The sequence below is a fragment of the Equus asinus genome, chromosome 2, assembly GCF_041296235.1.
Source record: "Equus asinus isolate D_3611 breed Donkey chromosome 2, EquAss-T2T_v2, whole genome shotgun sequence".
Classification (NCBI taxonomy): Eukaryota; Metazoa; Chordata; class Mammalia; order Perissodactyla; family Equidae; genus Equus; species Equus asinus.
Genome location: NC_091791.1, coordinates 168777492 through 168791188, shown reverse-complemented (window position 1 = coordinate 168791188; position 13697 = coordinate 168777492). Strand labels below are relative to the sequence as shown.

The window sequence follows — 13697 nt, the reverse complement described above, 5'->3', positions numbered from 1 at the left end:
CCAGGCCAGCACAAGTGCCCCCACAACTGCCAGCAGATGGGATTGGATCAGAAACTGCTCCTGCTTCCCCCTAATTGTAGCAGGTGGAACCTACCACTAATACCACCACAAATGTGCCAACAAAAGATTAGTTCACCAAACACCACAAGAAACTACAGCAACAATTCAGACCAGAAGGAAAATTACAGTTCTCCAGAAACCAACCCTATAGGCATGGAAATTACAATCTAAATGACAGAGAATTCAAAATAGCTGTCCTAAAGAAACTCAATGAGCTACAAGAAAAGTCAGAAAGATAATTCAATGAGCTCAGGAATAACATTAATGAGAAGAAGGAATTATTCACCAAAGAGGTTGAAACTATATAAAAAAAAAAGCAGAAATTCTGGATATGAAAAGCACAATCAATGAAATAGAAAATAATCTATAATCCTTAAAAACTAGAGCTTATGTTATGGAGGAAAGAATTGGTGATTTAAAGGATAGAAATGTAGAACTGCTAAAGGTGGAAGAGGAGTGAGAACTAAGATTTTTAAAAAATGAAGGAATTCTTTGAGAAATATCTGACTCAAGTAGGAAAAGCAACATAAGGATTATAGATATTCCAGAGGGAGAAGAAGAGGAGAAAGGAGCAGAGAGCTTATTCAAAGAAATAATAGCTGAGAACTTCCCAAACCTGGGGAAGGAAACAGATCTACAAATACATGAAACTAACAGAACACCTAGTTACATCAATGGTAAAAGACTTTCTCCAAGGCATATAATAGTAAAACTGGCAAAAGTCAACAACAAAGAAAAAATATTAAGGGTAGCAAGGCAGGAGGAAAATAAGCTACAAAGGAACCCCATCAGGCTTTCAGTGGATTTCTCGACAGAAACCTTACAGGCTAGGAGAGAATGGAATGATACATTCAAAATACCGAAAGACAAAAACTTTCAGCCAAAATACTCTATCCAGCAAAACTATCCTCAAATATGGTGGAGAAATAAAAGCTTTCTCAGATAAACAAAAGCTGAGCGAGTTCATTGCCACTAGACTTCCTCTACAAGAAAGGATTAAAGATGCTTTCATACCAGAAACAAAAAGGCAAAGGTCTACAAAACTTTGAGCAAGGAGATAAATAGACAAAATCAGAAAACTGCAGCTCTCTATCAAAACAGGAAAACAAATACTCAATTATAATTTAAAAGATACAGGGAAGGAAAGTATCAAAAGTAACTACAAACACTTCAACTTAGTCAAAAACTCACAACACAACAGAATAATTTGTGACAACAATAACTCAGAAGGGGAAGTGGAAAGGGATGGAGCCTGCTTAGGCTAATGGAGATAAGAGGCTATCAGAAAATAGACTATCTCATCTATGAGAACTTTTATACAAACCTCACAGTAACCACCAACCAAAAAATCAGAGCAGAGCCACAATTCATGAAAACTGAGAAAACCTCCACAGAAAACCACCAAAATGAAATGGCAATCAGAAATACAAAGGAAGAGAAACAGAGAAACAGAACAACCCGAAAACACAAGATAAAATGACTGTATTAAACCCTCATATACCAATAATCACTCTAAATGCAAATGGATTAAATTCTCCAATCAAGAGACACAGAGTAGCTGGATGGATTAAAAAACAAGACTCAACAATATACTCCCTCCAGGAAACACATCTCAGCTCTAAATACACCCATGGGCTTGGAGTGAAGGGATGGAAGACAATACTCCAAGTGAATGGCAAACCAAAGAAAGCAGGTGCTGCCATACTTATATCATACAAAGTAGACTTCAAGATAAAAAAGACAACGAGAGACAAAGAAGGGCAGTATAGAATGAGAAAAGGGGCGCTCCACCAAGAGGACATAATACTTATGAATATATATGCATCTAACAGTTGGGCACCGGAGTACATAAAGCAACTATTAATAGACTTAAAGGTAGAAATCAACAGCAACACAATAATGGTAGGGGACCTCAACACCCCACTTACATCAATGGATAGATCATCCACACAGAATGTCAGCAAAGAAATAGTGGATTTAAATGAAACACTTGATCAGATGGGGTTAGTAGATACATAGAGAGCAATCCATCCAAAACCAGCAGAATACACATTCTTCTCAAGAATGGATGGATTATTCTCAAACTTAGACCATATCTTGGGAAACAAGGCAAGCTACAATAAATTTAAGAAGACTGAAATCATATGAAGCATCTTTTCTGGCAACAATGCTGTGAAACTAGAAATCAAGCACAAGGGAAAAACTGGGAAAGTCACAAATATGTGGAAACTAAACAACATGCTACTGAACAACCATTGGATCAATGAATAAATCAAAAGAGAAATTAAAAAATACCTGGAGACAAATGAAAATGAAAATACAACATACCCACTCTTATGAGATGCAGCAAAAGCAGTTATAAGAGGGAAATTCATAGCAATAGAGGCCCACCTCAACAAACAAGAAAAATCTCAAATAAGTACTCTTAAACTGCACCTAAAAGAACTAGAAAAGGAAGAACAAACAAAGCCCAAAGTCAGCAGAAGGAAGGAAATGATAAAAATTAGAGCAGAAATAGATGAAATAGAGGCTAAAAAAAAAACAGTAGAAAGGATCAATGAAGCTAAGAGCTGTCTCTTTGAGAAGATAAAATTGATAAACCCTCAGCTGGACTCACCAAGAAAAAAAGAGAGAAGCCTTAAATAAATAAAATTAGAAATGAAAGAGGATAAATTACAACAGATACTGCAGAAACAAAGGATTATAAGAGAATACTATGAAAAACTATATGCCCACAAATTGGATGACCTAGAAGAAACGGATAAATTCTTAGACTCATGCAACCTTCCAAAACTGAATTAAGAAGAAACAGAGAATTTGAATGAACCAATAGCAAGTAAAAAGATTGAAACAGTAATCAAAAACCTCCCAAAGAACAAAAGTCCAGGACCAGATGGCTTCTCTGGAGAATTCTACCAAACATTCAAAGATTTAACACCTATCCTTCTCAAACTATTCCAAAACATTGAAGAAGATGGAACACTTCCTAATTAATTCTATGAGTCCAACATTACCCTGATACCAAAACCAGGCAAGGACAACACAAAGAAGAAAAATTACAGGCCAATATCACTGATGAACACATATACAAAAATCCTCAACAAAATACTGGCAAACCAAATCAGTAATACATTGAAAGGCCCATACACCATGATCAAGTGGGATTTATACCAGAGACACAGGGATGGTTCAACATCCACAAATCAATCAATGTGATATACCACATTAATAAAATGAGCAATAAAAATCACAGGATCATCTCAATAGATGCAGAGAAAGCATTTGACAAGATCCAACATCCATTTATGATTAAAAAAAAAAACACACACAATAAAATGGGTATAGAGGGAAAGCACCTTAACATAATGAAGGCCACATATGACAAACACACAGCCAATATCATACTCAATGGGGAAAAACTGAAAGCCATGCCTCTGAAAACAGGAACAAACAAGGGTGCCCCCTCTCACCACTCTTATTCAACATAATACTGGAGGTTTGGGCCAGAAAAATTAGGCAAGAAAAAGACATAAAAGTAATCCAAATTGGAAAGGAAAAAATGAAACTCTTGCTGTTTGCAGATGAAATAGTTCTATATATAGAAAACCCTGAAGAATCTGTCAGAAAACTATTAGAAATAATCAACAACTACAGCAAAGTTTCCGGGTACAAAATCAACTTACAAAAATCAGTGGTGTTTCTATACTCCAGTAACAAAGTAACAGAAAGAGAAATCAAGAATATAATCCCATTTACAGTTGCAACAAAAAGAATAAAATTCTAGGAATAAACTTAACCAAAGAGGTGAAAGACCTATACAGTGACAACTATGAGAGATTATTGAAAGAAACTGAAGAAGACATAAAGAAATGGAAAGATATTCCATGCTCATGGGTTGGAAGAATAACTATAGTTAAAATGTCCATACTACCTAAAGCAACCTACAGATTCAATGCAATCTCAATCAGAATCCCAATGACATTCTTCACAGAAATAGAATGAAGAATCCTAAAATTTATATGGAACAACAAAAGACCTCAAATAGCCAAAGCAATCCTGAGAAAAAAGAACAAAGCTGGAGGCATCACAATCCCTGACTTCAAAATATACTACAAACTGTAGTAATCAAAACAACATGGTATTGGCAGAAAAACAGACACACAGATCAACAGAACAGAATTGAAAGCCTAGAAATAAAACCACACATCTACGGACAGTTCATCTTTAACAAAGGAGCCAAGAACATACAATGGAGAAAGTCTCTTCAATAAATTGTGTTGGGAAAACTTGACAGCCGCATGCAAAAGAATGAAAGTAAACTATTATCTTGCACCATACCCAAAAATTAACTCAAAATGGATTAAATACTTGAAGGTAAGACCTGAAACCATCAAATTCCTAGAAGAAAATATAGGTGGTACACTATTTGACATCGGTCTTAGCAGCATCTTTTTGAATACCATGTCTACTCGGTCAAGGGAAACAAAAGAAAAAATAAACAAATGGGTCTACATCAGACCAAAAAGCTTCTGCAAGGCAAAGGAAACCATGAACAAAACAAAAAGACAACCCACCAACTGGGAGAAAATATTTGCAAATCATATATCCAACAAGGGGTGGATTTCCAAAATATGTAAAGAACTCACACAAATCAATAAAAAAAAAACCCCACAAACAACCCGATCAAAAAATGAGCAGAGGATATGAATAGATATTTTTCCAAAGAAGATATACAAATGACCAACAGATACATGAAAAGATGTTCATCATCAATAATTATTAGGGAAATGCAAATCAAAACTACAATGAGATATCACCTTACCCCAGTCAGAACAGCTATAATTACCAAGACATACAATAACAAATGTTGGAGAGGAAGTGGAGAAAAGGGAACCCTCATGCACTGCTGGTGGGAATGCAAACTGGTGCAGCCACTATGGAAAACAGTATGGAGATTTCTCAAAATATTAAAAATAGAAATACCATATGATCCAGCTAGCCCATTACTGGGTATTTATCCAAACAACTTGAAATCAACAATCCAAAGAGATTTATGCACTCCTATGTTCACTGCAGCATTATTCACAATAGCAAAGCCATGGAAACAACCCAAGTCCTTCTACGGATGAATGGATAAAGAAGATGTGGTATATATATACACACACACAGACATACATACAACGGAATACTACTCAGCCATTAAAAAAGACAAAATTTTCCCACTTGCAACAACACAAATAGTCCTTGAGGGTATGATGTTAAGCGAAATAAGCCAGACAGAGAAAAAGAAATACTGCATGATTTCACTCATATGTGGAACATAAACAAATGCATGGATAAAGAGAATAGATTAGTAGTTACCAGAGAGGAAAGGGCCTGGGGGTGGGTGAAAGAGGTAAAGGGGCCCATATGTACGGCGACAGATGAAAATTAAACTGGTGGTGAGCACGATGAAGTCTACACAGAAATTGATAAATAATAATGTACATCCGAAATTACACAATGTTATAAACCATCATGCTTTCAATAAAATAATTGTCACTGTCTGGCTTCCCTTCTCCTGGCCCCAGAGCTGGGGAAGAACCTGGGAAGACAATCACATCATGAACCATGTTAGGCTCTGTGTCATGGGAAAGGACTGAAGGAAGGGAGGGAGAAGTAAAAGTCTTAGGGATGACAGACTGTGATAGGGAAGGGACTAATCCAGGGGTGAGGCTTCTAGGTCAAGGGAACTGCTTATCTATCACTAGCCAAACAGAAGCGAGCCCAGATTAGAAGTTTCCAAGTGTTTACTTCCAAATGAAAAGCTTCAACCATCTCATCTTCCTTCTCATTTCCTGAGTAAGTTTCCCTATATGACCCAGGACCCTAAAGATACCCTAAGGCTCCTCACCTCCATATTCCCCACCAACCCCCTAGTTTTCCTGCAAGGACCATGGCCCCACTCTCTTAACCAGCCTGCTTCACAGCTTAGGGGAATAGCTGGCCACCACGATGTTCTCCCCGGAGATGTAGCTGGCATCTGAAGAGCAGAGGAAGGACACAATCCCTGCACATTCCTCAGGCTCCCCAAACCTGAAGAGAAGAGAGCAGAGCTGAGGTCGCAGCCCATGCAGTGTTGTCCTCTGACCTCTGGTTCTGCTGGCCCAGAGGAGGGTATAGGCCAATACCTCCCAAGATTCCAGTCAAATCAGACTACAGAGAAGGTCATGTGAGCTCAGCAGGACCACTCCCACCCTCCAGCCCCCAGCCCCAGGACAGTGCTCTCCTCAGACTTCAGCAAAGGGAACAGCCTGTAGACTGGGAGAAGATCAGGGATCTATCTCTTCCTGAAATTGAACTTTCCTTCAAAGTACAGACCGTTAAAGCCCCAAGCCCCACCTACCGCTGCAGTCCATAGACTTCATTAAAGTTACGTAGCAAGTATGGCAACGTTTTCTCCTGAGGAAAGATTTCAGAGTCAATGTTAGGAGAAGGACTGTTGATGAGGGGTGGGTAGGAAGAGCATCATGGCAGACCGATGCCCCTGTGGGAGGATGGCCCTGTTCAGGAGAGAGGGATGGGGCAGAAGAGACCCCATTCTTCTGCAGGGAAGTGAGAGGCTGCTTCAAAGGCTGCAGAGCAGAGCCTCTGAGTGATGGGCCCGGGCTGGGTCTTTAACCCAAGTGTCCTGTCTCTGTGGCCCTTGGGAGTCTGGCCGGGGAAGGGACCAGTGGGGACCATGGGGCAAGGGGTGGGAAGCAGGAGCTGTTTGTGATCCTCACCACTTGGATAAAGTCAGTCTTGATTATTCCTGGCACCAGGCAGTTCACTCGGATGCCTTTGGGGGCCAACTCCACAGCCAGAGACTTACAGAGGCCCAACAGCGCTGTTTTGCTGGTGTTGTAGACTCCCAGCTTCTGAAAAGGAAAAGGAAGTAGACAAAATGGACTGGAATTGGGAGGAGGGAAGGTTATCTGACCAGCCGGAGCTGTGGCTCTGGGTCTCAGACTAAGAAGATATGGCTGACTTTAGCCCCAAACTACAATTCCTTCCCCCACCCCTCGCCACCCTCACCGCCCCAAAATAATTTTCAGGGAGTGAAGTGCTGAGACAGAGGGCCTCCTCTAGGCTTAGAGAATTGTCAAGAAGTCACTGCCATGTGCATCCAAGCTTGACACAGAGAAAGGTGCACTGTGCTTTCAAACATTCAGTCAGGAATCCAGAACTAGGAAACGCCAGGCCTCAGATCTTGCCCTACCACAAACTGACTGTGCTCACCCTGGGCACATGGCTTAACATCTTTGGGTTGCAGACAATGGCAAAGTCAGATTATAATACCAGACCTGTAGCAGTCAGGGTGCTATGCTGGTGTTACACATCTTAATTCTATAGCTGGGATCAACAGCTTGTTCCCCCAAACCTCACCGTGGAGACTCACAAGAAACCAGACTCAGCTGCCCCTTGTCCAGCCCCACACAGAGGGTTTTACACTCACTGGTACTGGCACATATGCCACCATAGATGAGACCAGAACCACAGAGCTGCCCCTGCAAGGAGAAAGACAGATGGGAGGAGATGAAAGGTGAGGTCAACTAAGAGCCCAGATGAGCTCACGCTAAGAGGAAGCCAGCTCAAGATTCATGAGAGAAGGTTGGGGAGTATCTGGAACACTGGGGAGAAGCTGGACGTCCAAATTAGTGGACACTAAGGTCACTGGCAAGGTGAATGCCACCCTATAAACACAGTCAGAGTGGTATCCCTTGGGCAGGGATGCCAGGCTGAGAAGCAGCGCTCCAGGAGAGCAGAGCCCAAGTAATGCTCATGTGTCGTAGAGACCCCTGTGAGGTCAGCCCTCCACCCAGCAGTCCCAGCATAGCCTGCCCCTGGGTGGCCCCGGACACAGAGGAGCCAGGCTCTGCAGGGGGAGGAAGGAGGAGCAAGAGCCTTTGACCAGGAGGGAAAGAGGTGATGGCCCACAGAGGAGGGCAAGAATTAGGGAGCCAGAGCGGGGTTTCAGGTGACTACATTCTGAACCCTATTTCCTGCAGCCACCACTCCAGGGGCAAAGTCCCTGCATCTTCTGAGATCGAGGAAATGAGGGCTGGTGAAATGTCCTTTGAGAACCTGGAAGGCAGGTCCTTCCTGCCCCCCGCAAATGTTTCTCTTCAGCACAATTGTCACATCCAGTGGGGACAATGGTAGGTCTGGAGATGGAGAACACTTCCCACAGGTCACACCTCTCGTCTCTCCCGCCACCCTCCACTTTCTGGGTGCCTGCCCAAGTGCTTCCTGACAGGCAGAAAAGACCAACGCATGGAGACTCCAATGCCCACAAGCACCATCACGCCCCCCCCCCCCTCCCCGGCCCTCACTTCCTGTTCTCCATATGGGGCAGCAGCTTGCTCAGCAGCAGGGCTGGGGCCTTCACATTCACGTCCAGGATCTGAAATCAGAGCAAATCCAGAGGTGGGAAGAGATGCAGTCTGTTCAGTGCCCACTCTCACTGGTCACTTGGAGACCTGCAGCCAGAGCAGGAGCCAAGCCCTGCGACTGTGGCCAGCACTGGGACACTGTGCTCCTTTGCTCTGTGTGAGGGGCATGTGTAGGATTCGGAGGTCCCTGTCCTGCCCAGCTCATAGGTGAATCACCAATAATCTGTGGCTTAGGAAACCTCCCACGGTGGGCCCCAGTCAACACGGCCCTCCAGGGAGGAGGCTGGGGAGACAGAGCAGGGCAGGAGGTCAGGGTGACTGGTTTGTTAGTGACTGCCTTAAGGGAGGAGTGGATGAGGGAAAGGGAATCCAGGCTGACCACTTAGTCCACGTCAGGAAATGTTCACAACAAGGGTTTTTTTTTCCCCCGAGCAAAGCCTGAGTGTGGCTGAGGGGTGAAGAGAGGGAATTGAGAATTTGATCAGGAAAACCACAGAATGTGGGAACTAACAAAACGAAATGGCGCAGGATCTGTAAGGAGAGAAGGCAGGGATGCTCAGCAGAAGACTCCATGAGGAGGGAACGGCTCACCCTGACCACAGGACCCATCTGTGCTGACGGGGTGCAGGGGGCCACAGGATTGTGCTGACCCCTCTCAGGGGGCCCTCAGGACAGCACGGGCAGGGGGTCTGCAGGGGCAGCAGGAGCCCCTGGAATGCTCGGTGGATTCTGCCAGGGATGGCAAGCCTGGCTGGAGGTCCCTTTGTCAGCTGTGTCTGTGGTCAGGTGAGGCATCCCTGTGACAGCCCAGAGGGGGCTCCGTGGGACAACCAGACCAAAGGGATCAGAGTGGGTGCCAGTGAGTCCAGACTGTGAGAGACTCAGACCTTTTGCCATGGACAGACTGGGAAATCTTTTCTGGCATCTCAGGACTTTGTAGCAGTGATCAGCACAAGGAGAGTCAACATAGAGGAGGCCGCTGGCGCCTGGCATGGGCTGGGCATGGCCAGTGCCTGTTGAGCTTACTGATGGGCAGTTTGACCAGATGAGCTCCAACTGCCACCCGTCGGAGTCAGTAGTGACAGCGGGGCGTGGGAGCTTAGATACTGTCTGTGTGTCTGCACATGCATGCATGTGAAACGGGTAGACAGAGAGCCACATAGGATGCGTAAGATCCTACCCTAGGCCTCACCTTGTTCCACACTTGCTCACTGGCCCCCAGAGTGCTCCCCACCAGGGGGTTGACCCCTGCTACACACACCAGGAAGTCGACGCCCCCACAATGTTCCAGGGCCTGTGAAAGAAGTGAAAGAGCAAGTGGGGTGAAAGAACAGAGTAAAGGGTGCCCAGAAACCTCTCTCTCTCCCCAGCCAGGCTGGGAACAATGGCGGCTGACGACCCAGAGCAAAGTAGCTAACCCCTCCCTGTCCAGGCCATTCTGGAGTGGGGTCAGACTTCAGAGACCAGAGGTGAGTGAAATATTTGTTTCTCACCTCCTTGGAAACATCAAGTTTCTGCTCCTTCAAGATGCTTGGTGGTTGGGCCCCCACCAGTCCAGACCTTCACTCACCAGATGTCCCCGTGTCCACTCTGACCCTTCCCTCACCTCTTACGTTTCTAACCAATGCCTTTCCCCTTCTCCCTTCCCTCTGGAAACCTCCCTCCTTTTGTCTCACATACCAAGGACCATTCTCCACAGCAAGCATCTGCCCATTTCATGCTCCATCAGATTTTGCCTCACAGCTCACTCCTTCCAGGACTGTCACACACAAACAGCTCTTAATCCAGACTGTGACTCTAGTGGGCTCCCCAACCCAACATCTGGGGTGAGCTAGAGCTGTGCTCCTCCCACATTAACAGGAACACAAAACCCTTAGGATCTTGTTAAATGCAGATTCCCATTCAGCAGCCCTGGTGAGATCTGAGATTCTGGGTCTCTAGCAAGCTCCCAGGTCATGCCCAGCTGCTGGTCATCAGCCCAGCCTTAGACTAGCAAAGCCGTAGTCTAGACCATGTGAGTTCTCTCCTGCCAGGAGCATCTCTTCATGGCCACATCTGGTTGTCCATTTGTTTTATCCCCTGAGCAGGGCCCTACCCTGGGCTACATGTGTTGTTGGCCTAGGTATCAATGCTAGAGACCCCAACTGCCTCCTGCCTGGGCTAAACCTGCGTGTCCCCATCTGTGTCTTCTCCCACTCCCGTGGCCCCTCACCGTGGCCACCAGCCGCTCCCGGTCCTCGGCCTTCCCCACGTGGCACACGGTGCCTGTCACACTCAGCCCCTCCCCCTGTAGCACTGCCACTGCCCGGTCCACGTTCTGCTGCTTCCGGCTGCTGACCACCACGTGGGCCCCGTCCTGGGCCAGACGCCGGGCGATGGCGAAGCCGATCCTGTGGGCAGAGACAGCTGTGATGGCGTCAACCCCCCTCCACCTCCTCCCGGGAGCCTGTTCATGACACACAAAATGAGTTCCAAAGTGTGGCCCAAGGGTTGCCTCCAGATCCTTTCAGGCAGGGAAGAGGAACTATTGAATGTTACTATATATCAGGCCTTCACCAAGGCTGCCCCATTTAATTCTCACAACTACATGTATAGTAATCTTATTTTATAGATGAAAAAGTTTTCATATTAATTTTCTTAAAGGGAGTTCTTAAGAAGTGATGCTCCATTGGCACAGTTGTAAACCTGCTGGGCACTCAGCCTAAATTGTAGAGAATCTTTAACTGCTCAGCGTTTTCTCCCTTCATTCTAGCCAGAGGCCTCTGGTATGAGTTACGCTTTCTCTAAGCCTAACAGCTTTCCTCTGCTCTGTAGTTTAAAACTTTCAATGCTGAAAACCATGACCTGCCCCCGCCCCCCATCTCCTGCCATTAAGGAGGTCTGAAGCACTCTTGGTTGGGACTGGTTGAGTCCCTGTGATAACGGGCAGAAGGCCTATTTCCCCATCTTCTATAAACTATCTGGGCAGCTTGGAGTTTTAAACGTATTCATTTGTTATGAAGACTGGGTCTTGGAAACACTCGTGAAGATTTAAAACATGGGGGCGGACTGGCCCGGTGGCGCAGCGGTTAAATTCGCACGTTTCGCTTCTCAGCAGCCCAGGATTCACCGGTTTGGATCTCAGGTGCGGACATGGCACTGCTTGGCACGCCATGGTGTGGTAGGCGCCCCACATATAAAGTAGAGGAAGATGGGCACAGATGTTAGCTCAGGGCCAGGCTTCCTCAGCAAAAAAAGAGGAGGACTGGCAGTAGTTAGCTCAGGGCTAAACTTCCTCAAGAAACAAAACAAAACATAACAAAACAAACATGGGGATCTGGGAAATCTGGAAAGATTAAACAGTTCTAAATATAATGGTCTAAACTGGTGATGTTCTAGACCATGAAAGTCAAAAAGAAGATGGTGCCCTTGAAGCACTCAATACCAGGAAACTCCCCTCCTCCGGCTGTGGTAATGACTCGTTACAGACTGTGGTTCATTGTGGCAGTTAGATAATGAATGGAATTGGAAGGACATTGGAGTGTGACAATGAGGAGAGGATCATCTATAAAAACTCTCTGAGCTGGTTTTAAGATGTCGCCCTGTTGCCCGAATGTTGGTGGACATTCCGCAGTCAACGTGAGTCTGAGAGACAAATAGGTCTCTGGCTTCTCCCTATTAGACCAGGATCCTAAAAGACCGTGGCCATGTGTGTATGAAGGATGGGGAGAGAGAGCTGTTCTGATGATGATAACAAGTTCAATATCTTAGAGTTACCCAGCCAGTAAGTGGCAGAGACTAGATTGAAACACTGCCCTCTGATTGACTCAGAAGAAGCTGGTTTTCCAACTATGTCTTGGAACTTAGAAACCAGATGTTTTAGGGAGAGATGCTGAGATTTGAAATTAATTGTAAGTGCCAGAGCTGTGTCGGGTGAGGGTCGTCAGGTAGGGATGCGCGAGAAGGGCATTGCCTGCAAAACCTGCTCTCAGATGGGAACACAAACATCTCCTGCTCACATGCCAGCCAGGGACTCCCGTTCACTCACCCTTTTGTGGACCCAGTGATCACAGCCACTTTCTCTGCCAGGGCACAGCTCCTGTCTGCCCTTTTGCTGTTCACTCTTGCTGAGAGAGGGACTGAGGAGCAATGAAGACCTCTAAAGGTCCATGACACAGACCTGAGCATGGCAGTCACTGTCTGGCTTCCCTTCTCCTGGCCCCAGAGCTGGGGAAGAACCTGGGAAGACAATCACATCATGAACCATTTTAGCCTCTGTGTCTCCATGCACCCTCCGTAGACAGGCTCTGCTAAAGTCTCTCATGGATGTCCCACTAGCCTTCAAACTTACCAGGAAAGTACAGAGCTGCTTGTGTCCTTTCCACAACCTATTCCCAAGATGGGCTTCCCTGTCATAGTGAGCTACACACATGGCCAGCCATGGTGCTGGGCCCCTGTTAGATACCTGAGTGATACTTCCTAACTCACCTCCACACCCTAAACAATTTCACTGTATTCTTCTTAGAGTCCCCTTTGCACTTCCCTCCACGCATCCATTCTTCTCCAGCCTGCTGCAACCACCCGGGGCCATGCCCTTGAGGCCTCCCCAGTCCGCTGCAACCTCCTCTTCCCTCAGCTCCCCGCCTGAAGCCATAGCAACTGTCTCCTCATCAGAGATACTAAACTTGTCGGCATTTCTGACAAGCAAGTTGCTTCGCTTCATCATAAATGAGTCTCACCCAATTGTAGATAAAAGTCTAGCCACTCTTCTCTTCTTCCAAAATTTTTCATCGGGCCTCTACCCTCACCACTCCTGACCCCCCGGCCGTACTGTCCAGGCCTGCCTTCCCTAAGATCCCATGGCTCCATGTGGAGTTGTAACTGCACCAGCAACACCTCATATCTGCAACAACTTTTTCTCAACCTACGTCTTTCATCTCAAACCTCCTCACCTTTTTATGTGGAAATCAAGGAGCAATAATTGTCTTAGGTTGACTACCTCAGAAGCACACTCAAAAAGCTAGTTGTTTGGGTGTTTGGTGTAGTGGTTAAGTTCACACGCTCTGCTTCAGCGGCCTGGGGTTCACCAGTTTGGATCTTGGTGCCGACCTACACACTATTCATCAAGCCATGCTGTGGCAACATCCCACATAAAAGAACTAGAAGGATATACAATTAGGATACACAACTATCTTCCGGGGCTTTGGGGAGGAAAAAAAAAAAAGGAAGGGGGCCTGCCCCGTG

At 45.7% G+C, this 13697-nt stretch overlaps 1 protein-coding gene across 1 annotated transcript; it reads right to left on the bottom strand.

The window, feature by feature from the left end:
- Nucleotides 1–5756: 5756 nt before the first annotated feature.
- LOC106840720 (dehydrogenase/reductase SDR family member 2, mitochondrial-like) lies at nt 5757–12895 on the bottom strand. The gene is made up of 9 exons (XM_070519931.1): nt 12884–12895; nt 12502–12692; nt 10687–10864; nt 9667–9768; nt 8415–8485; nt 7538–7589; nt 6825–6959; nt 6446–6501; nt 5757–6135 (listed from the first exon to the last, which is right to left on the bottom strand). Exons 1-9 carry the CDS (start codon nt 12893–12895, stop codon nt 6024–6026), a joined length of 909 nt encoding a protein of 302 aa, XP_070376032.1. The 3' UTR covers nt 5757–6023.
- Nucleotides 12896–13697: the final 802 nt, after the last annotated feature.

What these genes read in the sequence shown, in the direction of transcription:
- LOC106840720 (XM_070519931.1), bottom strand. An exon ending in GTGAGCAAGTGTGGAACAAG is followed by an intron (nt 8,486 to 9,666) that starts GTGAGGCCTAGG and finishes CTCTGATTTCAG; the next exon opens with ATCCTGGACGTGAATGTGAA. An exon ending in GAAGTCTATGGACTGCAGCG is followed by an intron (nt 6,136 to 6,445) that starts GTAGGTGGGGCT and finishes TCTTCTCTTCAG; the next exon opens with GTTTGGGGAGCCTGAGGAAT.